Here is a 27,976-nt window from a genome sequence, read left to right on the forward strand (position 1 = left end):
TTCTTCTCAGTATCCTTTCTTAATTATGTAGTACACATGTTAGAAACTTACATTAAGGGACCTAGACTCATGCATGAACTCTCTCTCTTTTCCCAAAACCTTATGCTCTGATACCAACTTGTCACACCCCGCTCTAGATTACCCTCATAATCTGGATTGAATGGTGACTGCAGTAGTTACCAACCCTTTTGCTGGCACTTACTGCCTATCTATCCTGTTAAATTTTGCTCAAACCTTGAATACGTACATATCATCAATATACGAACATATTAACTCAGAACTTAACACATTTTCATTACAGGGTTTCGCAGCATGGTTCATACATGAATATTACAACTTAGTGAGCCCCATCAAGAATACTAGTCACTAGACAGACACATGTGTACTAACTAATATAGGTCTTCAATTATGCTTCCTTCCACCTGTTTCTTTGAGTGGCAGAGCAGCAGAAGAAAAGTATTTTGGGAACTGACCGCTACCTGAAAGGAAAACATTTGAAAACATGAGCTAGAAGCCCAGTGAGTGACTTAATAAAGACATAAATCTCATGCTTAAACTGAAAGCTCGAACACATAATACTAGAACTAAAATATGCCAAGCAAACGTGTACATAAAACCTTTAAAACCATTGTATCTGAAACCTGAATCTTAGTTGAGAATAAACATTCATGGCTCTAATTCACAATGCTAAGCCACGGCCAGATAAGACCCCTACTTCGATCTCTTCATACTGAACTATGGCTAGGAGAGACCCCTATGTCGATCTCTTTAAATATACCGATGGGCATCGCAAGCAACTTCCTTTAAACATAAACATTGATAACTACTCTTAAACACCATTAAACATCATTATTCCCTATCGAGAATGAACATACATCGCTTTAGCTTCCAATGTCTATTATCGGCCAAGAGACCCATACCTCAGCCTCCCTTTGCTGGTATATGGCTTAGGAGACCCACACTTCGGCCTCTCATTCAGAACTACCTATGTGCACGTGGAGTTTTCTATGTATCGTCAACACCTTAGGTATATTTATTCAGATACCTTCCTTACCTTCAGTATCCGACTCACTTAAGCTATCAAGTTCTCGAAGAGCATTTGAAAGAATAGTTCTCAAATATAGCATAGAAAACTTTTTAGGATACCTTCCTTTTAGGCCTACTCAATAAATCAAGCTCACATGACAAACCATCACATTGTGCCTCCTACCATTCACTTTGAGGGGCGGGCACCTAGCCAATTTGGAGGGATTGGGTGCCAAAAGAATGCACCCTTTGATCACCCATACTCCCCACACTTAGAAAAATTTTGGACCATCAAGCTGCAGATTCAATTTCAACAATTCATAACTAAATTTCCAGAACTCATCTCAGGAACTTCCTTCTACATACTTGCTTAGAATCAAGTTAGCAACATTACGTTAAAATTTCATCTCGAAATTCTCCGTCGTTTGATCTAGAGATTCAAACCTTCATCATTGGCCCTAATTTAAGCAGTTGCCTGCTTGTTCAACAATTTCCAGTTCAAACTTCAAAAATATATAACTCGACTTCCAGGCCTCATCTTAAAAAATTTCATTCTACAAAGTTTTTTATAACTAAGTTAAAATATTACCTCAAAGATTTAGCTCAAAATGCTTCGTAATTCGTCCTGGAGCTTCAATTCTTCACTGATGGCATAAATTCACCCAAGAAACGAACCCTTCGTCTTTATTTTTCCCCTTCGGCCTTATTCTGACGAGTTTTCCCTCTAGCAACATAGCCACAGAAAATAGACACAAGAGCTTTCAAATGCGACTGGAATTACAGAAATAGCCTAAGCAGTTTATCCAAACCGACCCAATGAATTCGACCTTCTTGCTTATATCACCGCCCAAAATCCTACATGAACCCTCATTGTGCCACTTTGCCACTATTGGTTATGAAGGGCTAGGAATTAGCAAATTTTCTTTTGCTAACTGCACTCACAATATTACTTCAGCACTACACCTCATTAGATGGCATGGTCTCATCCATATGCTTATTATGCATTCCATCATCAAGCATGACCTTCCTTAGCCTAGCCGATTTTTGTCCTACCTTTACACTTAGCTACCCAAGAGCTTATTTATTCTTGCTTCCATCTTCTATCCTTCCTAAGACATGGCTGCATTTAGCTCATTATAAGACATCAAATTACTTACTCTTACTTAAAGTAATTAGGGTTCGGGTTTTACACAACCTCTCTACTATCCCTAAAAGCGGGTAGGAGTGAATTTCTTCTTGCACCCTATGTCCCCAACTATCTACTCGGTCTTACCCCTAAAATGGAGGTTTATTGAGTCGGTGTTGTTGAGCCAACTCTCACTTATGCAAATCTAAGGATAATCCCGAATAAACAGGAGTTCATAGTTAGCTCAGGATTAAGGTCAAGTTACCTAGTTCATCACTTTGAAATAGTCAGTTTTAAACTGTAAACAACGTAATAAAGTAAGAGTGACTTATTTCGCGGTCCAATCTTGTACAAACCCATTTGCACAGGATGCCCCCACTACTCATCTCATAACATGTATAAATTAGGATCACTTCGTTTGTAGCACTTTACAACTCTTTGTAATAACTACAGAGTAGGCCGCATCCAACAGTGTTACCAGAATAAGGCACCCAACCTTATTCATATACTATAGATCATTTTGACTATTTACTCGAACCTGATCCACTTTTATGTCTCCACATAAAGTTCAAGTACTCATGTAATAGCCATGGGTCTTTTAGGTTTATTGGATTTCTAATAAGCAATACATATATTCAATAACAACTTATTGAATTTTCAAAATAAGTTTTATTGCTTACAAACCACGAGTTTTAGGACAAAAAACCCAACAAATAAAACATAAGCAGACTGTCTACATAACATCACATTACCAGTCACAACATTTAGAGACTCTACTGCCTCCTAGTGCGTCATTGCATACACTTGCCCGTGCTGCTGGGGTCGACCTTCAACACCTTTCTGCTTGGCACCACTTGATCCTTCACCTCAATTTCCAGCACCCCTTAGCTGGTTAACTGTCTGAGAAGTTATCTATTGTGCTGTTGGGACTTCCCTATTCACCTAGGAACAATCTCTCTTGAAATGTCCTGCTTGATCGCATTGGAAACATACCCCGCTTCCACTATAGCACACTCCAAGATGCCTCTTGCCATAACTAGGGCACATCGGTTGCCTATCCGTACTGGCTACAGACTCACCAGCTCGTGGCATCTTTGGCCGGCTAGTTGCACTGGCTGTGGGTCTCAATTTCCTCTTTTTGGATGCCTACCAACTCATCCCCTGAATCAGCTTCCACTAGACTGACCTGCAACTGGGGTCGAGATCCCTTATCTCTCGGCCCTACTACAACCTCACCACCTCTTTGCAACTGCTCATCATCTGCAACACTCCACTCCACTCATATCGTCGTTTCTATTAACTGGTTAAAGTCTAACAAATTAGCTGTAGATGTTACCGGAGTTCTAATCTCTTTCCTCAGTCCTTGCTCAAACTTCCTGCATCTATCTCTTTCTTTAGAAATAATCTAAGCATACTGTGATAATTCTATAAATTTCTGCTCATACTCTGCCACTGACATCGTTCACTGCATCAGTTGAAGGAACTCATCCTTTTTCGCGTCTCGGAAGGAGTTGATGTAATACTTGTCTTCAAAGGCCTTCCTAAACTCAGGCCATAACATTGCACCTGTACTGACTCGTCTAGCGGATTAGTCCTTCCACCATTTCTCTGCTCCTTTCTACAGTAGGAATGTGGCTAATCCTACCTTCCTATCCTCTTGGTAGCCCATAACATTAAAACATTTTTCAATTACATCCAGCCATACCTCGACTTTAGTTGGCTCTGTTGTACCCTCTAATGTCATAGCCCCTAGGGCTTTAAGCCTCTCAATACTATACTTCTTCTCTGCGTCAGCTTGTACTGAGCCTACACTGGCTGCCAACATCTGCGCTATTCTGTCAAAAACTATATCTTCTAGTTGAGGATTTGCCCTCGTTTGGGGAGTACTAGACTCTCCCTCAGACGTCATTCCCTGACTCACTGGATCTCTTACCTTCCTCTTTCTTCCTGGTGGGTTCTTCCTAACCTTAGGGCCTCTATTGATAGGGTCAGTATTCATGTCTCTTGTCCGCTTCCTCTGTCTGCCACTTTTCCATAGCATTTTCACCTAGTAGAATATACACATGTTAGGGACTCACACTTAGAGACTTAGACTCATGCATGAACTCTCTCTCTCATTCCCAAAATCTTATGCTCTAACACCAACTTGTCACATCCTCTCCTAGATTACCCTCTTAACTTGGAAAAAGATGTGACGGTAGCAGTTACTAGCCTTATCGTCAGCACTTACTCACTTTACTTACTTACTTACTTAACTCTTTTAGTGTCAACCAGATAAACATTATTAACTTATACAATTAGCCCACATCAGAAAGGCTCAACATTAGCTTCCATACAATCACATGCTTAACAAATCATAACACAACATCTGGAGATAAAATATTTACAGTTGGGCCCAAACTTTACTAACAAAACCCTGACTCCCCTCACAACATGTGTACATTGTTATAGACCATTAACCTAAATTCTTTTAACTAGCTGGGTCCTTCAATGGCAGTAACAGGATCAACCTTGAGGAATCTGACCGCTACCTGGAAAAAGAAAAACATAGGAAAACTGTGAGTTAGTTGCTTAGTGAGTGACTATAGAAATCATATTATGCGATGCTTCACATTATTATAAAACATATAAACATGCTGGAAAATGCTTCAAGCAACTTCTGATAAAACATAAACATAATCATAATCTCATGCTTTATGAAGAAAAACTCATTGATTATCAATAAATCTCGTTAAACCTTAGTTAAGAATGAGCATACACCGCTCTAGCTCCCAACATCTATATTCGACCAAGACACCCATACTTCGGCCTCATATTATTGGTATATGGCCTAGGAGACCCATACTTCGACCTCTCTTTCAGAACTACCTACGTGCACGTGGAGTTTCTAAGTACTGTCAACACCTAAGGTGCTTTTTGGATACCTTCTATACCTTCAGTATCCGGCTTACTAAACATATCATACTTAAAAAAACATATACATTAAGAATCATTCAATCGTAGCCTTTAGCATAGCATTTGTAGAAACATAGATTTTATCTTAAAAACGCATGCTTCATCATAGATACTTAGCTTTTGTAATGAATTAATATAACCTTGGCATGCGATAAAACATATACATGCTGGAGAAGAAATCTATGCAATTCATAACACTTGGTTGCTTGAAGACATATAAACTTATCATCGAACATCATTGAAATCACATGGTCTTTTATGTACAAAACATTGAAAACATTAAGTTTATTTTAGTCACTCACTACTCGTCTCGGCTCTTAATGGTTTGTAGGCTTCTCCTAGCTCCTTTTGGCCTGAAACAACATAATTCCTTGTTAGATTCCTTAGAATTCCCATCAAGATGCTTCAAATAGTTTGCTTACTAGCAAGACCTTTACTAGAGGGATCATCACTACTGAGACCAACACTAGTGAAATCATCACTAGCAAAATCATCCTCATGAGCGAGATTAATCACAAAATTTAGCGAGACTTACACGATCCTTGTCTCGCTCTCGCTTTCTCGGGTGAGCTACTCGCTTGATCTTCCCAAGCAGTTGCTTGCTTACAATAGGGGTGTCCGTGTAATTCTTGGATCTTATTCTCTTATCTTAGTTTGTACATTACAATAGGGGTGTCCGTGACGCTGCCTTGTTTTTTGGCAACTTGACTTTTCTTCCTATTTTTCTTTCCCCTTTTGATGTTTGGCTCGAGTTTGATCTCATTAGACAATTTTGGTTCTTCTTAGTTCTTTTTGACTCTAAATCTCCAACTCGAACAGAACTCTATGAAATTTCTAACAAAGGACATCAAATCGAATAAAACCATACACCACTATTCTAAAACCACGGTAAGTAACACACATTTTAAGTGTGTTTAGCTTCATGTGTATTTGATGTAATTTTAAGTGTGATATTTATATTTACTGATATATTTTGTTTAATTTAGATTTCAAGATGAACCTTAACCAATTAAAAAATAGCTATTTTTCAAAACTAAACTCGACCCTGAATTAAGTAATCAAATTAATTAAATTAAATTAATACACAAAAATATTTGAGACACAATATCATACTAAAACTAATTTTAATATAATGATAATTACTAACATTTAATCTAATTTCAGAATTGTGTTTTTAGAATAATAAAGAAAACGTACAGTTGCAAGATGCGCTTGGTGATACACCAGTACGCTAGAACAATAAGATGAAGATCAGTACCGTGTAATCATGTATACAAACACTGAAGCCATGGACGTTCTTCACCGCCCCTTGTGGCTCGGCGGCTCCCCCTTTTTTCCACTTCCCAAATTTCAAAGGACAGGAGCTTCGACCTCGCTAGAATTCCGACCATCTTCCCCTTCTCCCCACTTCCGCACTTTCCTTTCAATTCACTCTCGTTTTTCTCTCGGTGAGTCGATTCGAAGATTCCCCCATCTCGTAACCAATTTCTTTCAAATTGCATAGGTTCCTTGTTATCCAATTAATTCCTGTTTTCTTTGATTTTTTCTTTTGTTCATTGAATTGATTCTGGGTTATTCTGAATCGTCTCGTATGCTTCTGGCCTCATTTATTTTCTTTCAAATTGTTGGGGTTCCTTGTTATCGCAATGAATTCCAGTTTCTGTAAGTTGTTGGTTGCTTCCTGCAGTTTCATTTGCAACGCCCGAGAGCCCGGTGGGCGAGGCGATCGATGCTGATACGCGAGAATGGGCGATGCAAGGTATGTTTAGTTCTCTTAAAAACAATATTTCAATTCCTAGACTGAAACTACTGTGTTCATGATGTTCTGTTCTAATTATTGAACACCCTCTGTTGCCTTTATGCTTTTTTTTTTAAAATTTATTTTTTTAATACTAATTAACTAACGCTCCGAGTGTAAAGGTCTCGGAAGTAAAACTAACAAGAACTAGGCATATAATTGAAAATTCTTTGAGGACGAAAGATTGTGATTCGAACAATAGTTTAGTAAGAAAATTGTTTTCTTATCAGGTATCCAACATTTCCAGTTATGGAAGATGATAAAATCTTTATTAATATGATATAATGCCCTTTATTTTTATTTTTATTATTTTTTTTTGCTTTCATATAATTGAATGTATTTTTACTCGTGCCCAGGTCAAATAAATATTGCTGTGGCATGTTGACTTCAAACGTTAGGCTTTTCCAAGCATTAAAATTTGGTCACTATTAGGTAGCCCTTGGTTCCTTGAATGGTTGGTAAACCATCTTAATGGGTTGACATAAGAAAAAGTGACTTATTAGTAGTATCTTCGTCAATTGTGGTCAATGTTTGTGTTAAATGACGTTCAATTTTAAATGCTGCTTTATGAATATTCACTTGAATGACAAATTGCTTAAGCCTTTTTATTATTTTAACATCCTTAAAATATCTATTGCGATTATTTTTAAGACCCAACAGGGTGTTTGTTGCCCCAGATTTTGACATTTCACATCAATTGTATAAATGGATGCATCTAATTCCCATTTATCCATTTTAGATTCAGTGGTGTTTTCAGCACAATGGAAATGATATAACCTGTGCTTGTTGTTGCTGACAGATTTTTATTTATTAAGGAAAGAAGTGGAAACAACCTCAGAGCGTGTGGAAGGGATAAGGAACTCTGCCGGTTTGTTACAGTTGGACCAAGAACTTGCAGACTTGGAATCTAAGGCTGCTGATAGCTCTTTCTGGGATGACAGATCTAAGGCTCTACAAGTTCTCGTGGCCCTGACTGACGTGAAAGATAAAATAAATATGCTTACTGATTTCAAAACTCAGGTACATATCATGCAGTCTTGTATTTAGAGCACTCTATTCTTTTTAAGAATAAGAAACGCAATTTTTTATTAGAGTAATGAAAAAGATCAATGCTAAAAAATACAAGCACCAAAACCAAAAGGAGGAAAAAAAAAGCGAGAAGAAAAACTTCATAGACATAATAAGAACTAAAAATTTCTCGATTCATACAAATATCTGTTTGGCCTCTGGTTAAGAAAGTTTATTCTAGGAGGGACAAGAAGGGTATTTCACCTCAGACAAGTAGTGTATAGCAGTGTAGCAATGTAAGAGCAAGAGAGAATGTCATTATAATGTATGACAGGTATTTCACCCCACAGCTGCAGCCTTCTGAAAGAGTTTTCCTTAACTCAAAAGAAGCCGAGAAACCCTTGCAGCCGCAGCCTTTTGAAAGTCCATTTGGCATATCAAAGGAAACCGAAATGCCCCCTGATTTATTTGCTGCTGCAGATGAGACTCCTTGTATCCCACGAATAGAAATTAATTCTACTGCTACCATTAAGATGAAAGAGAAAGAAGTTGAAAAGCCACCGATGCCAAAAAGAAAAAAGAAAGCAAAACTTTGTGTCCCCTATAATGAAGTGCTTCACTCAGCCTTTTCCTCGATCGAGCATGTCATAGCCAAGCCCGAAACCAAAGCTCCTCATTAGTTTTCATCTTCCCCTGCTCTCTATCTCAATTCCTCTCCCCTGCCCTCCCCTGTTTTTCCAAACCAATCGACCTCCCTGCCTCCTCTACCTTCAAACAGCCAGTTCCCCTACCCTAACAAAACACCTTCCTCCTTTGTCTCTGCTTTTCCTAAGCCTCCTCTCCCTCCCCTAAACATTAAACCTGCCCTTAAACCTAGCAAAACAAACCAGAAAAGGCTAACCAGAGCCCGCAACCCCTCCTGCCTCGTCAAAACCTTTCCCAAACACTTTATCAGAAGAAAGCACCCGAGGGAACATCCCAAAAGCCTCGGAATCACCCTCAGTTCAGCCTCCTCCCAGCCCCAAGAAGCCAAAATCCTCTCTTTTCCAAAGCAGTCTTTTAATTCCAGGTCAGATTTTCCATTTCTCTTTCCCCTTACAACCCAACTGGACCATCACCAAAAGAAACCCCTTCCCCCCCCCAAACCACCCCCCCCCCCCAAAATTCACTCAATCAGTGAGAGAGACTGCCCTCCTGACTCCCCCTTTAGTATCAGTTCAGAGAAAAACGAGTGGCTTAGCAATTCAAAAGATCAAAATGAGTCAAATCTGGAAGAAACCATGCTTGCTGACCTAAATTCCCTGTTTCAAACAGGGGAGGAACCTGCTGCCCAGAATAAAATCCACAACCCTGCCTTTCCCGCCCTCCCTTCAACCCCTTCTGACCTCCCACCACACCTTCTGAGTTTAGTCACTGAATGCAGCTTATTATGAGATTAACCCTTGATTGAAATTGATAATTGTTCTCGAAAAGATGAAGATTTTATCCTGGAACACTAGAGGTCTCAAAGACATTAATAAAAGATTGGCCCTTAAACGATTCTTAAAGAAAATTAACCCTTCAATTGTGTTAATTCAAAAATCCAAGAAGGAAAATTTTGATGCAAGTTTCATTAAATCTTTATGGAGTTCTAAAGATGTTGATTGGGAATTTGTTGAATCTTTTGGTGTTTCGGGTGGGCTGTTAACAATGTGGGACACAAGCCTAATTTCAGTATTAGAAACCCTCAAAGGCGGTTACTCTCTCTCAATTAAATGCATCACTAATTATAAAAAGACTTGTTGGGTTACTAATGTATATGGGCCAACTGATTACAAGGAAAGAAAATTTGTGTGGGAAGAATTTCTTTCCTTGGTAGCTTATTGTGAAGACCCATGGTGTATGGGTGGCGATTTTAATATCACAAGATGGGCACACGAAAGATTTCCCTTGGGTAGAAGCACTAGAGGCATGAGAAAGTTTAATAAGTTCATTGAGCAAGCAAAACTCATAGAAATCCGGTTGAGTAATGGGAAGTTTACATGGTCAAGGGAAGGCACCACTGTTTCAAGATCCCTACTAGATTGCTTCTTCATATCAAAAGGTTGGGATGAATTATTTGAAAACTCTAGAACCAATAGACAAGCCCGGATTTTTTCAGACCACTACCCAATTTTATTAGAAGCCGGATCATTTAGTTGGGGTCCTTCACCGTTCAGATTTTGCAATAGTTGGCTACTCAACAAAGACTGCATCCAAATTATAGAGAAAGCATGGTTTGACAGCAAAGCACATGGTTGGGGGCGGGTTTTGTATTAAATCAGAAACGGAAAGATGTGAAAACAGCAGTAAAACAGTGGCATATCAGCAATAAGGAAGAGTTAAAACAGAAAGAGGAGAGGTTGCTAGCAGAAATAGAAAATTGGGGTACACTTGCTAAAAATTCCCCACTGTCCAGCACTGATTATGCAGCTTGGTCTTCCTCAAAATCAGAACTAATGGCTTTATATAGGTTAGAAGAAATTAATCTATTGCCGAAGAGTAAACTAAACTGGCTTAAGCAGGGAAATGAGAACACAAGTTTTTTTCACAGATTCTTAGCAGCAAAAAAGAGGAGAAATTTTATAAATGAGTTAGTTGATGAACAAGGGATCCCAACAAAGTCGAGTGCAGAAATTGAAAACCTAATACTCAAATTTTACAGCAACCTTTACCTAAAATCTCCAGGGGAGAGGCACCTCCCTTTAAATATAGATTGGCCTTGTGTGAACTCGAATCAGAATCTTCTCAAAATAATTTTTCAGCCACAGAAATCCTCTCAGCTATAAAAACCCTTGGTAAAAGCAAAGCCCCAGGCCTTGATGGCTTCACCACTAAATTTTTGCTAAAGTTTTGGCCTATTCTCAAGACAAGCTTCCAAGATACCTTTAATGACTTCTACAAGAATGGCAAGATCAATGCGTGTATAAGAGAGAATTTCATTTGCTTAATTCAAAAGAAGAAAGTAGCCATCAAGGTAAGTGATTATAGACCCATTAGTTTAACCTCATTAATCTACAAAGTCATTACTAAGGTGTTAGCCGAGAGACTAAAAGGGGTTATGTCCAACATCATTGCTCCATCCCAATGTGCTTTCATAGAAGGAAGACAAATTTTGGATCCCATACTTATAGCCAATGAAGCAGTGGAAGAGTATAGAGCAAAAAAAAAGAAGGGTTGGATACTTAAACTTGATATGGAAAAAGCTTTTGACCGAGTTGATTGGGATTTTCTAGAAAAAGTGCTTTGGGCCAAGAACTTCGATCAGAAATGGATAGAATGGATCTTGGGATGTGTCAAAAACTCACTTTACTCGGTCTTCATTAACGGGAGACCAAGGGGAAGAGTGGCCGCTTCAAGAGGGCTTAGACAAGGTGATCCTCTCTCCCCTTTTAGATCTTCTAGTCAGCGAAGTGCTGAGTGCACTAATCTCCAAACTCAACCAATCCGGCATCATTGAAGGGTTTTTAGTAGGCAAAGAGCAAGTCCAAGTCTCCATACTCCAATTTGCAGATGATACCTTATTATTTTGCAAATATGACAGCACTATGCTGTCAAAACTTAAGCATACAGTGGAGCTATTTGAATGGTGTTCAGGACAGAAGGTAAATTGGGATAAATCAGCACTCTACGACATTAATGTGGATGATAGTGAGCTCTATACTACAGCAGCTTCCTTAAATGTTTTGGTTGACCATCTCCCCTTCCTTTATCTAGGGTTGCCTCTAGGGGGTTACCCAAAAAGAGCCTCTTTTTGGCAGCCGGTCCTAGATAAAGTACAAGGTAAGCTCGACAAATGGAGAAGATTCAATCTATCTAGGGGTGGAAGTGCCACTCTTTGTACCTCAGTCCTTTCAAACCTCCCAACCTACTATTTGGCTATCTTCCTTATGCCCGAAGGGGTAGCAACTAAATTGGAAAGGTTAATACGAAGTTTCTTTTGGGAAGGTAATAAGGGCAGCAAGCAGAATCACTTGGCCAAATGGGAATTGGTTCAAAAACCTTTAGCAGATGGTGGTCTAGGTCTTGGGGGGCTCAGAGCTATGAACATTGCACTCCTTGCTAAATGGGGTGGAGATTTTTCAATGAGCAAAACTCTCTTTGGGGCAAAGTTGTTAGAAGCATTCATGGTATGGATGCTTTTGATTGGCATACAACAGGGAAAGGAGGTAGAAGCCTGAAAAGTCCATGGGTTAACATCTCAAAGACGTGGCTGAAGGTAGAATCCTTGGCCACTTTCAAACTTGGTAATGGCAGTCGTATTGCTTTCTGGTTAGACACTTGGGAAGGACATTCCCCCTTCAACATCCTTTTTCCTAGCTTATTCAGAATCACCAAGCTACCAAATGGATCAGTTGCCGATCATTGGGACAATAACATAGCTTCGTGGTCCATTACTTTCCGAAGATCGCTTAAAGATGAAGAAGTGTTGGTCTTCCAAGACTTGTTGAGAAAAATTGTAAGTAGAAGCCATTCTCTCTCTTTTGAAAAAAGAGTGTGGTCTATCTCAACCAATGGCCAATACACTGTTAAATCCCTCAAAAGACACCTAACACCATTCTCCCCTTTGGAAAAGCCCATCTTCTCGGCTATTTGGAAAACAAAAAGCCCAAGAAGAGTCAACATCCTCATTTGGATTATGCTTTTCGGTCAGTTGAAGTCCTTCAGAAAAAGCACCCAGCATCCTCCCTTTCCCCCACAGTTTTCCCACTCTGCCTACATCATAGTGACGACTCGCTTCACCTTTTCTTTACATGCCCTTACTCAAATTGGTGTTAGAATAAGCTGCTGTGTTTTTTCAATCTTCCATGGACCTTGTGCAATGATTTCAAAAGTAACGTGTTTCAGCTCCTTGCTGGCCCCATCTCCCACAAATCCATCCGCTTGTTATGGTGTAATGCTGTAAAAGCCTTATTTGGTAGACCTTTGGTTCGAAAGAAATCAAAGAATTTTCCATAACAAAACCACTTGTTGCCAAGACCGCCTTGAAGCCGGCCGTCGTCAAGCCTCCTCTTGGACCCTTTCTGTGCTTACAGCCTTTCAGACTTCAACCTCAATTGGGAGGCCTTTACTGAACCCCTCCTTTCGGACAGCACTAAACTTCTCCAGATTTCCAGAATTCAGCAACGTTTATTGAACTTTTTTGTATTTTTCCATCATCTTCAGGCCACTGTTTTGGCTTCATTTTTAGTTTTTCATTTTTGTTGTCTCTTTAGGCTTTGTCCTCTTTTTATAATCTTGTTCTCTTATCTCCTAGTTATGGGTTAGAATTGGATATGATGAGGGTGCTAAGGGAGTGTCAACCTAGTTGAGATGTCCGGATGCACCTCCTGATCCTTTTACAAACACTTGTATTCTCGCTTTGCTCTTTGTATAACTCTCTTGTACTTAGACCCTCGCTCCTCTCTATTTATTAATACAATGAATCGTTTCCTTTTCAAAAAAAAAAAAAACATATTCCTCTCTTCCCCCTTTCTCATAACTAAACTCACACTCTTTCTTTTTCCCTCAAAATCACTCTTTTTTCTCTCTTGGTTTTCACTCAACTTTTGCCCCTCACTTTTCTCTTTTTTTTTTTTTTTTTTTGGCTCTTCTCCTTTAACTTACTTTCTTCACTCCTCTCTTGATCCTCAAATTCTTTTCTTTTCTTTTATAATTTCACTTGATCGCATTGTACTTCATATGGAGATAATGGAAGCAAAGCAAACTTCTTCCCATTCAAAGTAAATGTGTACTTGTTCAACAGTCCATCATATGTGACTTCTCTATTATATTGCCAAGGTTTGCCCAATAACATATCACCCACGTGCTAGGTACTACATCGCAAAGAACCTCATCCTTATATCTTCCCAAAGTAAAAGAAATAAGAACTTGGGAGTTTACCTTCAATTCTCCTTTGTTTGTTATCCATTGAAGTTTATATGGTTTTGGATGTGGACGAGTAGTGAGTTGGAGTCTTTTTACAAGAAAACTACTTACTACATTTGTGCAACTTCCACTATCAATCACCAAGCTACATGGAGTTCCTTCAATCAAGCACCATGTGTGAAACAAGTTCTCCCTTTGATCTTCAACTTTTTCCTCCTTGATTTGCACATTAAGTACTCTTCTTGCAACTAAAGATATGGAGTTACCGTCTTCAATGTACTCATTATCAAAGGTTTTGGATTCTTCCTCAAGTTGGCCACCTTGTTCATCACATTCATCTTGCAAATCAATAATTCCATTTCTTATGACCATGACTTTTTTTATTGACACAATCTTTACTCATGTGTCCAAATCCTTTGCACTTCCAACATTGAATAGAACTAGTCTCTCTTTCCTCCTTTGAAGCTTCATTCTTTTTAGTATTGATGCTCCCAGCTTCCACTCTTTTAGGAGCCATAAACTTCCCTTTTGCTTCACCCCTATTCACAAAACCATCCTTGTTCCAAACATTAGAATTTGAAAAGGTATTAGCTTTAGAATTATACCTCTTGGAATGTTCCTTTTATTCTCTCAATTGTTCTTCAATTTTGATTGTATAATGATACATATCTTTCAAATATAGTTGTGGATATCAATGAGATGAGCAATTTCTCGATTTAAACCTCCAAGTAATCTAGACATGGTGTTTTCTTCTTATTCTTCTCAAATATTTGCACTTTCCATCAAAGTTTCCATCTCTTGATAATATTCAACTACACTTTTTGTTCCCTGCCTCAAAGCTTGCCATTTAGTTCTCAAATCTCTTTCATAATGTTTTGGAATATCTCTTTCTCATGGCTTCTTTAAGTTTTTTCCAACTTTCAATGGGATCCTCCTCTTTCCTCTTCTCAGATTTGAGATGTTGATACCAATTTCCCGCATGGTTAGTGAATTCAGCAATAGCAAGTCTCATCTTCTTATTCTCACTAAATGAGTTGCAATCAAACACATGTTCTATCTTCCTTTCCCATTCCAAGTATGCCTCCGCATCCGACGTTCCACAACATGTTGGATTTTCGAGCTTGACTCCACTATCTCTATCTTCATGGATTCTTTCCCCTCGTCTAGGGTGCATATTATTTCTTCCTCTTCCTCTCACATTTCCTCTTCCTCTAATTTGTCTTTCTTGTTCAACTAAGTCAAATACCCCTTCATCTTCTTGTAAGACGCTTTGTTGTTGTGCCCTCCTTTCTTGCCTATCTTCCCTCATCATTTCCATCATGTCTTGAATGGCTTGAAGAATAGCCATATTAGTATCTTGTACTTGTGGTACTCCTTCACCCTTTGACATTTTAAAGTTAGTAATAAAAGGACCTCACCACATTTCTCACCAATTTCACTCAAGAACACTCGTGTTTATCACTTAAGGGTAGGCTTCTGGTACTAGGTCAAAGATGTAAGGGTTGACTTATATTTTTTATGCAATCTCACTAAAAGTTTGATAAAAACCAATTCAAAATGATCAATTCTCACAAACTAAGACTAGAGTAACTAAGCTTAGGCAAAAAAAAAAAAAAAAAAAACAAATATAGATGTTTTTTTTCTTTTTTTCAAATGAATGACAAAAAACTTTCATGTGCCTTGGATCTTTGATTTCTTTTCTTCTCTTTTTTTTTTTTGCTGATTTTTTTTTTCTTTATGACCCAAGAGTTGATTCGAAGAAATTCTCAAGACAAGTTGTAGTATGTCTTGTAGTACAAGAAGTAAGCAATTGCTTTGGAGAAAAAAATTTGTAATAAAAATAAATTAAAATAAAGTAAAGATAACACCTCTAAAGTCGGTCAAGAACGATGAACAAATGCTCTGATACCAAATGATAAGCGCCTGCGATGCTTGTTGGATGCAAAGCTAGAGGTCTTTCTAGGATCCTTGCAAACACTCACAATGAAAGCTAACTTAGATTGAACTTAGAATATGATGGTCACTCTTAGATCGTAAGATAACTCACTCCAGAACTAGCTTGATCAAGACTAATCCAATGAGAATTGATTTAAACATCAAATCTAAAGCAAGATTTGAAAGAAAAAGACAACACCAAAGGGTTGAATAAGCACAAGCTTTTTAGAGCATTACAAGCCATTTTATAGGCCAAATAGTCGTGGATAGACCAAGAAACTCAAAAGTCATTCAAATACAATTAATTGCATGGTGTCAATAATAGAACTTCAGTTTGTAAGTTTTTATTGTTAGTTTTCAGTTGTAAAAACAAAAACTATATTCTGTTATTTTTGTAATTCAATTGTAAGAACAGAAGCTATATTTTGTTTTCCCCTCTATAAATAAAGTTTTCCTCTCCTCATTTGAGAGAGATCACTTTCATTCAAGATCAGACTTTTGGTATTACACCAAATTGGTATTAGAGCTCCAAGAATCCTTGGACTAATGGCTGGAAGAAGAGCAGCCCATCCAAATGGAGGAGATGCTCGTACGCAAGAGCAAGAGGTGGAAGAAACCCCCACCCTCTCTCCAATAACTACAACACGACGCTTGCTTTCTGTTGAGAACTCTTTGGAGGGAATTATGACACTTTTTTGAGTCTCCAAGAAAGTATGGACACTCTTACTCGAAGGGTTGAAATGTGGGCCACACCTCAAAATCAGGGGAATGATCAACCATTCATTCAAGAATGGGGAAGAAGAGGTAGACGTGGTGCTGGACAGCCAAGAAATTTCCAGTTTCAGCAAGAAATTCATCAAGAAAGACCTCCGAGAATGCATAGACAACCCCAAGAAAGATATCAAGAAAACCAAGAATGGAACTCATCTAGTGAATATTGATGAAAAATAGAGTAGAGAAAAAAGAAAAGCACACTAAGATTTTACGTGGAAAACCCTAATCAGGGAGAAAAAAACCACGGGATAAAAGGATTATTAGAAGACTGATACAAAGAAATACAACAGACCACCAGCTTAAATAGAAAAAAAAGGCAATGAAAATCTTTTTTTGAGATGCCCCTAGAGTACAATGAAAAAGACAATGGTGTGCTTTTCAACACTCCCCCTTAATTGGGGCGTAGATGTCAATAAGACCCAACTTGCTCACACGTGTCAAACAGGTATCTGGGCAGGCCCTTTGTTAGGACATCTGCAATCTGTTGATTGGAAGGAATATAAGGAACACAAATGTTGCCACTATCAAGTCTTTCCTTGATGAAATGCCGATCAATCTCCACATGCTTTGTTCTGTCATGTTGAACAGGGTTATTTGCTATGCTTATTGCAACTTTATTATCACAATAGAGTTTCATTGGACCGGTATGCACTTGATCAAGGTCTTTCAAAACCTTTTCAAGCCAAATCTCTTCACAGATTCCCAGACTCATGGCCCTGTATTTTGCCTCGGCACTACTTCTGGCAACAATACCTTACTTTTTGCACTCCATGTAACAAGGTTGCCCCACACGAAGGTACAATATCCTGATGTTGATTTTTTGTCTACTACAGATCCTGCTCAATCAGCATCAGTGTAAGCTTCGATGCATCGCCTTTCAGTTTTCCTGAACATCAAGCCTTTCCCTGGAGAGGTTTTTAGATATCTCAAAATGCGCTCCATTGCCCTAATGTGTTCTTCGTATGGAGAATGCATGAACTGATTTACCATACTTATTGCATAAGAGATGTCGAGTCTAATTTCCCAACAAGCCGCTGATATCTTTCTTTGCTAGCTGGAACACCTTTACTCATATTACTTAACTTTGCATTTGCTTTTATAGGAGTATCAACTGGTTTGCAACCTGTCATACCTGTTTCCTTAAGCAAGTCCAGAGTATACTTCCATTGGGAGACTGAAATTCCTTCTTTCAATCGAGCTACTTCCATTCCAAGGAAGTATCTTAGTTTTCCAAGGTCCTTGATTTCGAATTCTTTAGCCATCTTTGCTTTCAATCGGTCAATCTCTGAGGTATCATCGCCTGAAATAACAATGTCATCAACATAAACAATTAAAACTGCAATTTTCCCGGATACTGACCTTTTAGTAAAAAGAGTATGATTAGAATGACCCTGTTTATATCCTTGCGACTTTACAAACATAGTAAACCTGCCAAACCAAGCCCTTGATGACTATTTTAACCCATATAAGGACTTTCTTAATCTGCAAACTTGGTGATTAAACTCTTTCTTGAATCCTGGGGGAGGACTCATATAGACTTCTTCCTCCAACTCTCTGTTAAGAAAGGCATTCTTCACATCAAGCTGGTGAAGGGGCCAATCCTTATTAACTGCAATAGAAAGGAGGACTCGAACTGTATTTAGCTTTGCAACTGGCAAAAAAGTCTTGGAATAATCAACCCCGAAAGTCTGAGTAAATCCCCTGGCAACTAATCTGGCTTTGTATTTGTCAACTGTTCCATCGGGCTATACTTTATTGTGAACACCCATTTACATTCGACTACTTTATGACCACTTGGAAGATTGACTTGATCCCACGTATGATTTTTCTCGAGAGCTCTCATTTCTCCATGATTGCGGCTTTCCATTCAGAACTTTCTAAAGCTGTGTGTGTTGTTTGGTATCACCACTGTGTCTAGATTTGTAGTGAGGGCCTTGAACTCAAGAGACAGATTACTATAGGACAAGTAACTCTGCAATGGATATTTTGTACATGATCTAGTACCTTTCCTTGGGGCAATTGGAAGATCAAAGGATTCATCTCTGTCTTTACTTTCTTCTGACATATGGCACTCACCCTCCGGTTCTGTTATTTTCCCACTTTCAACGGTTTTTTCAACGGGAGTAAGAGATGCTTCTTTTCCAGGTTCTACCACGTTCTCAAGAGTCACACAATCATCTATCTCTGCATCATCATCGACCTCAATTATCTTTGCTGTCATTGTCTTCCTTGCTTTTGCTCTTAACGTTTTCAACACAAGCATAAGTTTTATCACATTTATTATCATGATTGGGGATAGGACTATTAGTACCTGGAATTGATCTCTGTTCAGACTCATGGACTGGAGCCAGAGAGATAACTGGCGGCGCTATTTCCTTCCTGAGATTCTTCCTATAGTATGTAAGGGACTTGTTTGGTCGGGAGGATAGATGCATTGGCACTGATACTGACATAAAGGATGATTCAAGTTCAGGTAAGGCAAAAAGACTGGGACCCCAATTGGTTTCTTCACTAGTATGCTCCCCCTGAAGAGAACCATTGGGAAAGAATGGATGATCTTCAAAGAATGTCACATCCATAGAGACAAAGTATTTTCTGGAAGAGGGATGATAACACTTGTACCCACGATGATGTAGAAGATACCCCACAAAGACACATTTCTGTGCCCGAGGGGTAAACTTGGTACGGTTAGGGCCGTGTGTATGGACGAACACCACACAGCCAAAGACACGAAGGGGTACATCAGAAAGAAGTCTGGTATTTGGGTAAGACTCTTTTGAAGAAATCTAAGGGGGTTTGGAATTTTAGGACCCGGGATGACATGCATATTAGATGGGTTGCTGTCAAGATAGCATCACCCCATAAATAAGAAGGAAGGGAAGTTGACAACATAAGAGATCGGGCAACTTCAGGCCACTCCATTTTGTTGAGGGGTGTACGCACAGGAACTTTGATGGACAACTCCTTTTGAGACTAGGAATTCTCATAAGGCGTTATTAAGGTACTCTCGACCATTATCACTCTAGGGAATAGCGATTTTGGCGTTGAACTGGGTTTCAATAGAATTGTAAAATTGTTGGAAAACTGAAGTAACTTCTGATTTGTCTGTCAGAAGGAAGACCCAGGTTAGTCTAGTATGATCGTCAATAAAGGTTACAAACCAACGCTTCCCAATTATGATAGTAACAGGTGACGAACCCCAAACATCGCTATGGAACAGGGTGAATGGTTTAGAGGGCTTATAAGGCTAAGAAGAGAAAGAAACACGAGACTGTTTGGCTTGGACACACACATCGCATTTCAACTTAGAAATAATAATATTGTAAAAAAGATAAGGAAACAAATAATTCATATACTGGAAATTAGGATGGCCTAGGCGATAATGCCATAACATATATAATCAGTTTTAGAAACAGAAAAATGGGAAGAAAACAAACTAGTCCTATCACATATCCTAAAGGAGGCTTCTTCAGTAAGGAAATAGAGTCTTCTGTCATGCAGGGCAGTGCCAATCGTCATCCCTGAGTTCAGATCCTGAAAAACAACAACATCAGGTGAGAAGAAACACGACACTTCAAATCCCTTGTAATTTTACTAATAGATAATAGATTGTAAGAAACTTTTGGCACATGTAACACATCTTGGAGGATTAAGCTTGCAAAGGGCGACACCCGTCCTTTTCCAGCGACGGGGGCAAAGGATCCATTTGCAATTCTGATCCTTTCATTTCCAGCACCAGGTTGATAAGACAAAAATTGATCAGAGGAACCAGTTAAGTAGTCTGTGGCTCTTGAATCTAATATCCATGGTTTATTACCAATTATACTCACAAGTCGAAAGGAGTGAAAAGTACTTGATTTGAGCGATGGCACTTACTCCAACTGTAATAGTAATACTCTGAGTGGTTTCCTGATTCTAAGGCTGAGTATCTCCAGTAACAGATTCACCAACAAGAGCCCGGCTTGGCTATCGTTTCTTACCATTTGGTGGTCGGCTGTGAAGCTTCCAACACTGATCTTTCGTGTGCCAGGATTTCTTGCAATGTTCACACACTGGGGGTGGCTTACTGTTCTGTTTATCTTGGACAGGGCCAGATGTTTTGAAAGCAGCAGAATCGGTTGGTGTTACAGGTGTACTGTTCATGACCCTCGACCTATCTTCCTCCAGGTGAACTTCAGAACAGACTTCCATTAGGGATGGTATAGGTCTGGTCCCTAATATACAACTTCGCGCTGTATCAAATTTAGAGTTAAGTCCGACAAGAAAGTCATACACGCGGTCCGTTTCCTTAGACTGATAATGTAACACTCCTCCACAATGATAGTTCCAAATCATTTCACGGCACAAATCCATCTCTTGCCACAAGAGAGACAACTTGTTAAAGTAAGCAGTAACGTCCATTGTTCCCTATTTAATTCATGGACCTGCTTACGTAGGGGGTATATAAACGAGAGGCATTCTGTCTCCTAGAGTAGAGTTTTTGGGCTGCCTCCCAAATATCACGGGCTGTGGCTGCATACAATAAAGGTTTTCCAACCTGAGGTTCCATACTTCCCATCAAAATCGATCTTAACAAAGAATCCTCTCTTTTCCAAATTCGCTCTTTGGGATCACCGATCCTTGGTTTTGGTATTTCACCTATCAGGTATCCAAATTTATGATGACCCTCAAGGGTCATTTTAATAGATTGGGACCAAGAAAAGTAATTATCATCATTCAACTTTTCTCCTATAATAAAGCTAGAAGAATTTGCCTATAGCTCTAGAACATAAATTTGAGGGGTAAGTAGGGAACGAAGTTACCGAGTTTTCAGGATATGGGCTTAGATCTGGTTGGATCTTGGATGTCGATCCCAGGGTTTCCCCAATAGCAACTATCTGCTGCTGGAACATCTCGTTCTGTTATTTAATCTACAACTGCAACTGGGTAACTTGATCTTGGATTATACTCCCTTGGTCCTGGTGGTATGATGAAGAATCTCCCCTCCAAACTTACCCATGATCGGCGAAAACTGCCCCATTTGATTGCTCATACTTGGCTGAGAGACACCTACACATCTTCCATTGATCTTTCGGTGCGGCAGTGGCCGAGGGGGGAAGACCGGTTGTGATGGCAACAAACAGGAAGCACTGGGCGGCGCCAATCTTGACTGGGCGGCGTTGATCTCACATGGAGAAGCACTGGGCATCGCCGATCTCGACTGGGCAGCGTCGTTTGGCTTTGTTTGATAGCGACTGGACCTGATCGCGGCTGGGCAGCTTCGTTCGTCTCCGTTTGAACGCGACAGAATCGGATCGTGATTGGTCGTCGATCTCTGCTGGGTCTGGTGGCTGGTCGTTCCTTCTTCGAAAGAATCGGTCGGTAGGGGTGGAATCGGTTCGGTTTGGAGGCCAAACCTAACCGAACCGTTTTTATTTATACATGAAACCGAACCACACCGTTTGTGCGGTTCGAACCGAACCGAATCGAACTGGTTCTATTCGGTTCGGTTCGGTTTCATGAATCGGTTTCAGTTTTTTTTTTTTTTTGCCTTTTTTTAAAACTTTTTTTTTTGTTTCTTCTTCCTTCCAAGTTCCACTCTCTTTTATTTTCCTTCATTTTTTTTGAAATTTGTATATTCTCTTTTTTTATTTTACCAATTTTTCATAATTTAAATTACCTTTTATTTTCTTCGTTCCTTTTTTTTGAAATTTGTATATTCTTTTTTTTTTATACTCTAAACATAATTTAAATATCAATCCAGTAATTCACAATAAGAACATGTCCAAAGTACACAATACACAAATTTCTTAAATATATCACAATAACTCATAAAAACATATCAATCCAAATGACTACAATAAAAAGTAACTAAAAGTTCTCCAAAGTACACATAGCATAAATTTCTTAAATATCAATCCACAATAACTCATAAAAACATATCAATCCACAATAACTCATAAAACATATCAATCCAAAGTACTACAATAAAAAATTAAAAACTAAAAAGTTCTCCAAAGTAGAAGTACACAATACACAAGTCACATTTGCAAATAACAAGCTAAAACACTAGTGCTGAATTCCAAAAGTCCAATCAATACAAACAAATTTGTTCGCTTGTCAATCATGATTCTCCTTCTCCTTGTTTTTTGCATTTGCCGCTCCGTTCAATCCTGTTATGAAAACTAAGAAACAAATGATAAACTTGTTAGTAGTTACTATAATAAATATATGAATAAATATGTTAAAAAATATATATATAAATATGTTTAAAATATACGAATCTTCCTCTTCATCTTCAATTTCCTCCAAGTATTGTCGTAAACCAGTGCTAATTTATTCAGAACGTAACCAATTTTGTGCACATACAAGTGCCTCAATAGTGGTTGGAGATAATGAGGTACGAAAAGGATCAATTACTCTCCCACTAGTGCTGAATGCGGACCCAGAAGCAACTGTGGATATTGGAACTGCTAAAAGATCTCATACAATTTTGCTAAGAATCTTATATCTAGAAGAATTCCCCTTCCACCAATCTAAGATATCAAAGTTATCTTCACGTTTAACACGAGGCTCCAGTAAGTAAATATCAACTTCCGAATCCACACTTTACGAATCATCTTCATCCAAATCTTCAAAATCAAAACGGAAAATCTCTGAAGCACTTGCACTTGCACTTGAAGTTCTAAATGGAGAACTTTTAATGGTACATGAAGATTGACCCTTATTAGCAACTGATTGTGACAAATTGTATTCATTGAACAATGCTCCCAAAACATCCTCTACCTTACTTCCTATGGCTTTTGCCACATCAACATCAAATAATTGATTTAAGCAATGCAAAAGAAATTTCATCTTATAACGAGGGTCCAAAACGAAGGCAACATACAAGAATAAATTTGTTCTATCTTTTTTTCCCCAATACTTATTAAACTTTTCTTGCATTTTCATTGCCATTTCTTGCAAAAGCACATCATTAGGACCAGTTGCACTTGAATATTTTTGGATGCAATTCTGGACAATACTAATCTCATGGAAGATTGTATTGGAAGTAACATACAAAGACCCTGAAAGCCTAACAGTTACTTCATATAACACTGACAAGAATTTGGTAAATATTCTCGCAATTTCCCAATCCTTGGTGGTTGGTTTTTCCTCCTCATTCATGTAGACTGTGTCGTAGTCTTCTAACCTCTCAAATGCCTTTTCAAATTTTACAGTGGCCTCAAGCATCAAATAGGTAGAATTCCATCTAGTTGGAACATCAAGACACAACATACTTTTACTATCTATGTTCTCCTCTGTGATAAGTCTAGCAGGAGAAGATCTAACAAACCTCACAACATCTCGAATTCGAACCAATTTATTAATATCTTTTAGGCCATCGCATACAATTAAGTTCAATATATGTGCACAACATCGAACATGCAAGAACTCACTATCTAACACCAACCCATGCTTAAAATGCTTCTTCAAATAAGCAAAGGCAGTATCATTTGATGAAGCATTATCAACTGTCAATGTCATAACCTTTTCAATACCCCACTGTTTTAGACATTTCTTAACCTCTTTTCCTATCGTCTCCCCTCTATGATTCTCAATTTGGGTGAAATCAAGAATTCTCTTATATAATTTCCAATCTTTATCAATAAAGTGTGCAGTCAAAACCAAATAGTTCATATTTTGGATTGATGGTATCGGTTGTGAGTGACACTCTATATCCTTCTTTCACAAAAATGCCCTTCAACATCTCTTTCGCGCTATCATAAATTCCCAAAATATCCTTAGCAATTGTTTTTTGAGAAGGAAGAACAAAATTAGGTTCTACTAACGTCAAAGTCCCATTCACAAATCTCTAAACCCTTGGTTCTCCACGAATTTAAATGGCAAGTCATCTATAATAATCATCTCAGCAAGTAGTCTCCGAGCACTCTCAGTAGTAAACATCTTGTAACTAAGGGATGAATGTGATTGTGAATTATCTCCAATACCCTCATTGTTCTTAAAAACCAACTTAGTTTGTATTACATCTAACTTAGACTTCTTAATCTGATAAGTATTTTTTTTATAGTAGTGTTCAATATGCATTCTCATAGTTGAATTTTCATTATTTCTAGGATGACATGCATACACCATACCACAATAGTTACATTTAGCATGCAGATCATCATCACTATATTCAGAACATTTAGTAAAGTGATCCTATATCATAGATGAATTTTTCCTCTTTCGTCCACTTGTATGCTTTGAAACTGTCTCCTCACTTTTGTTTTTTTCGTGGTGGTGGTGGTAGTGATGGCATCACAACAACATCATCATTGGAATCGTTGCTCTTGCTCAAGCTCATTGTGATAGACCGATGGTGGTATAAAGGGAAAAATAGAGAGAACTTATTAGTTATTACCATCAAACAAAATCATTTACTTAAACTAAAAATTCAAACACAACAACAAGACAACATCAATTGGATTTTATTTGTTCAAACACAACAACAACAACCAACAACAACAACAAAAGTTGTGCTAAAATAAGATAACGATTACCTAACAATTTCATTAGTTACTTAAAATTTTATTTTATCTATCTAAAATTTTATTTTATTTACCTAAAATTTCAATAATTCAATCGGATGAGGATTGGCTTGAACGAGCTGCAGTCGCCGCGATCTGAGCACGAACCAAATTTTATTTACCTAAAATTTCATTATAAAATCATTCACCTAATTTTTACATGTATTTAAGAATTTTTAAATGAAAAATATTAATGTGGTACTAGAGTTAAATGAGGGAGAAATTTTTTACATGTACTAGAGATGCGGCCTGCGGGGTTATTTTCCTTTCCTGAGCATGACAAATGTTCTTGAGCACGAAGCGAACGGAAGCGGTGGTCTATTGGTCTTTCGTGCGTCATCTAGTTCACGAAAGAAGAACGTCGAAAGTCTTTCCTTTGGTTCACGAAAAAAGAATGGCAAAAGTCTTTCGTGCGTCCTCTGGTTCACGAAAGAAGAATGGCGAAAGTTTCCTTTGGTTCACAAAAGAAGAACGGTGAAAGTTTCCTCTGGTCGACCAAAGAAGAACGGCGGCGGCGGTGGAAAAAAAAAACCCTAGAAGTTCTAAAGGAAGAAATTGAAAGCAGACGGATGCCAGACGGAAAGGAAGAACTTGCGTTGCGTGCGTTGTGCGTGCGGCGGTCTACTGGTCTTCGCTGAATCGCTTTAGTTTTAAATTTAGGTTATTTATTATAAAATAAATATTAATATTATATATATATATATATTTATATTTCAACGGTTCGGTTCTGTTTAGAAATCGGTTTTCAAGCTTTGAACCGAATCGAAGCGTTTAAATTCGGTTTCAACAGCCCAACGAACCGCATTGAACCGAAAAATTCGGTTTTGCTTATAAATCGGTTCGGTTTGGTTCGGTTTTGTAATTTGGTTCAGTTTGAGCAGTTTTGCTGTCCACCCCTACCGGTCGGCAAGTGGTAGGGTGGCGGCAGCTGGTCTGCTGGCTGGTCGGAATGGGTTGGGTGATCATCACGAAAGTGGGGAAAAAGAGACTGAAAATATCTGTCAATGGCTTTTTGGATAATACTGGTTATATTTGGGTTATTGGTTTGGAATTCTCCTATTGGATTTTCCTCAATGGTGGCCAGGGTTCCGTCTCCATGCTCTGATACCATGATGAAAAACAGAGTAGAGAAAGAAGAAAAACACACCAAGATTTTATGTGGAAAAACCTAATCAGGGAGAAAAAAACCACGGGATAAAAGGATTCTTATTAGAAGACTGATATAAAGAAATACAACAGACTACCAGCTTAAATAGAAAAAAAGGGAAACCCTAGGGTACAATGAAAAAGCCAAAAATGCCCCTAGAGTACAAAACCCTAATTTCAACAAATATGATCAAGAAGAAGAGTTTTTTGCTCCAAGAAGAGAGAGGTGAGAGATTTGAAATGAGAAGTAACTCGAATGACTACAAAATGAAGATAGACTTGCCAATATACAATGGGAAGCGCGACATTGAGGTATTTCTTGATTGGATAAAAAATACGGAAGCTTCTTCACCTACATGAACTCTTCCGAGCACAAAAAAGTGCATCTAGTTGCTTAAAGTTGAAAGTCGGTGCATCGGTTTGGTGGGACCAACTAGAAGTCAACCGGAGGAGAAATGGTAAACGACCAATTCATTCATGGGAAAAGATGAAAAGATTTGTTGAAAGAACGGTTCCTCCCTCCCAACTATGAGCAAACATTGTACAACCAATACCAAAATTGTAGGCAAGGAGCACGGTCGGTGGCTGATTATATTGAAGAATTACACCGGTTGGGAGCAAGAACGAACTTGATGGAGAACGAACAACATTTTGTTGAAGGCTTACGCATGGACATCAAAGAAAAGGTAAAACTACAACATTTTCACTTATTATCTGAGGCTATTTCCTTCGCTGAAGCAGTTGAACAAGTGAATGAAAATCGCTCCAAGAATTCATCAAGAAGAACCATGGGAAGCCTCCGCAAGTAGGAAGGCGAATGGTGCAAATAAAACATCCGACCTACCAAATCCTCCACCTTTGACCAAAGGAAAAGAGAGAATATCAAAAAGGGGCCAAGGAGAAGAAGACAGAGGCAGTTCTCAAGAAAAAAACTCAAAATCTAACCATAGGCCCTCTTTGGGCCAGTGTTTTCGATGTGGCCAAGCTGGTCATTCAATGTGGCCAAGCTGGTCATCTATCCAATGCGTGCCCTCAGCGAAAAACAGTAGCTTACATAGAGGAAGAAGAAGAAGAAATGTTGACTGAAAACAGCGAAGAAAATGAAGAGGAGGCTAAATTTATTGAACCAGATGATGGAGATAGACTGTCTTGTGTTCTTCAAAGGATGTTAATTGCTCCTAAAGAAGACTCTAAGCCCCAAAGGCATTCTCTTCAAAACAAGGTATACAATCAACAATAAAGTGTGCAATGTCATTATAGGCAGTGGAAGTAGTGAGAATTTTGTCTCCAAAAAGCTAGTGGTAGCCTTAAATCTTAAGGTGGAAGCTCATCCAAACCCTTACAAGATAGGTTGGATGAAAAAAGGCGGCGAAGTACAAGTAAGTGAAATTTGACCATCCCTCTTTCAATCGGTAGTAGCTATAAAGACCAAATAGTGTGCGATGTGTTAGACATGGATGTATGTCACATTCCTTTGGGAAGACCTTGGCAATTTGACACTCGAACCTTGCATAAGGGGAGAGAAAATACTTACGAATTTTAGTGGATGGGTAAGAAAGTGGTACTACTTCCACTAAACAAGAATGATGTGGGTGTAAAGTGAAAAAAAGAAGACAATAGCCACTTGTTTATTACAATCAGTGGCAAAACATTGATGAAAGAAAGGGAGGCTGACATCCTTGGACTTGTTGTCGAAAAGTCCGAGGAAACACAAAAAGATGGAGTCCCACCGGAAGTACAAAAGTTGTTCGATGAATTTCCTTTCTTAGGAGA

General features: G+C 38.6%; 1 protein-coding gene across 2 annotated transcripts in view; it reads left to right on the forward strand.

Annotated features, from left to right (window-relative positions):
• The first annotated feature begins 6,248 nt into the window (after nucleotides 1-6,248).
• Nucleotides 6,249-27,976, forward strand: part of LOC120069682 (peptide chain release factor PrfB1, chloroplastic-like) — a 45,400-nt gene continuing 23,672 nt past the window's right edge. Inside the window, exons 1-3 of one of the 2 annotated variants that reach the window (XM_090315808.1) lie at nucleotides 6,249-6,555; nucleotides 6,795-6,866; nucleotides 7,705-7,925. In XM_090315808.1, coding sequence (XP_090171934.1) covers nucleotides 6,375-6,555; nucleotides 6,795-6,866; nucleotides 7,705-7,925 — 474 coding nt within the window. In that variant the 5' untranslated portion in view covers nucleotides 6,249-6,374. The remainder of the gene's footprint in view (nucleotides 6,556-6,794; nucleotides 6,867-7,704; nucleotides 7,926-27,976) is intronic. The other variant, XM_090315812.1, reaches the window with a different exon arrangement.

The sequence above is a fragment of the Benincasa hispida genome, chromosome 1, assembly GCF_027475165.1.
Source record: "Benincasa hispida cultivar pf3 chromosome 1, pf3_genome.v1.1, whole genome shotgun sequence".
In the NCBI taxonomy this organism is placed as follows: Eukaryota; Viridiplantae; Streptophyta; class Magnoliopsida; order Cucurbitales; family Cucurbitaceae; genus Benincasa; species Benincasa hispida.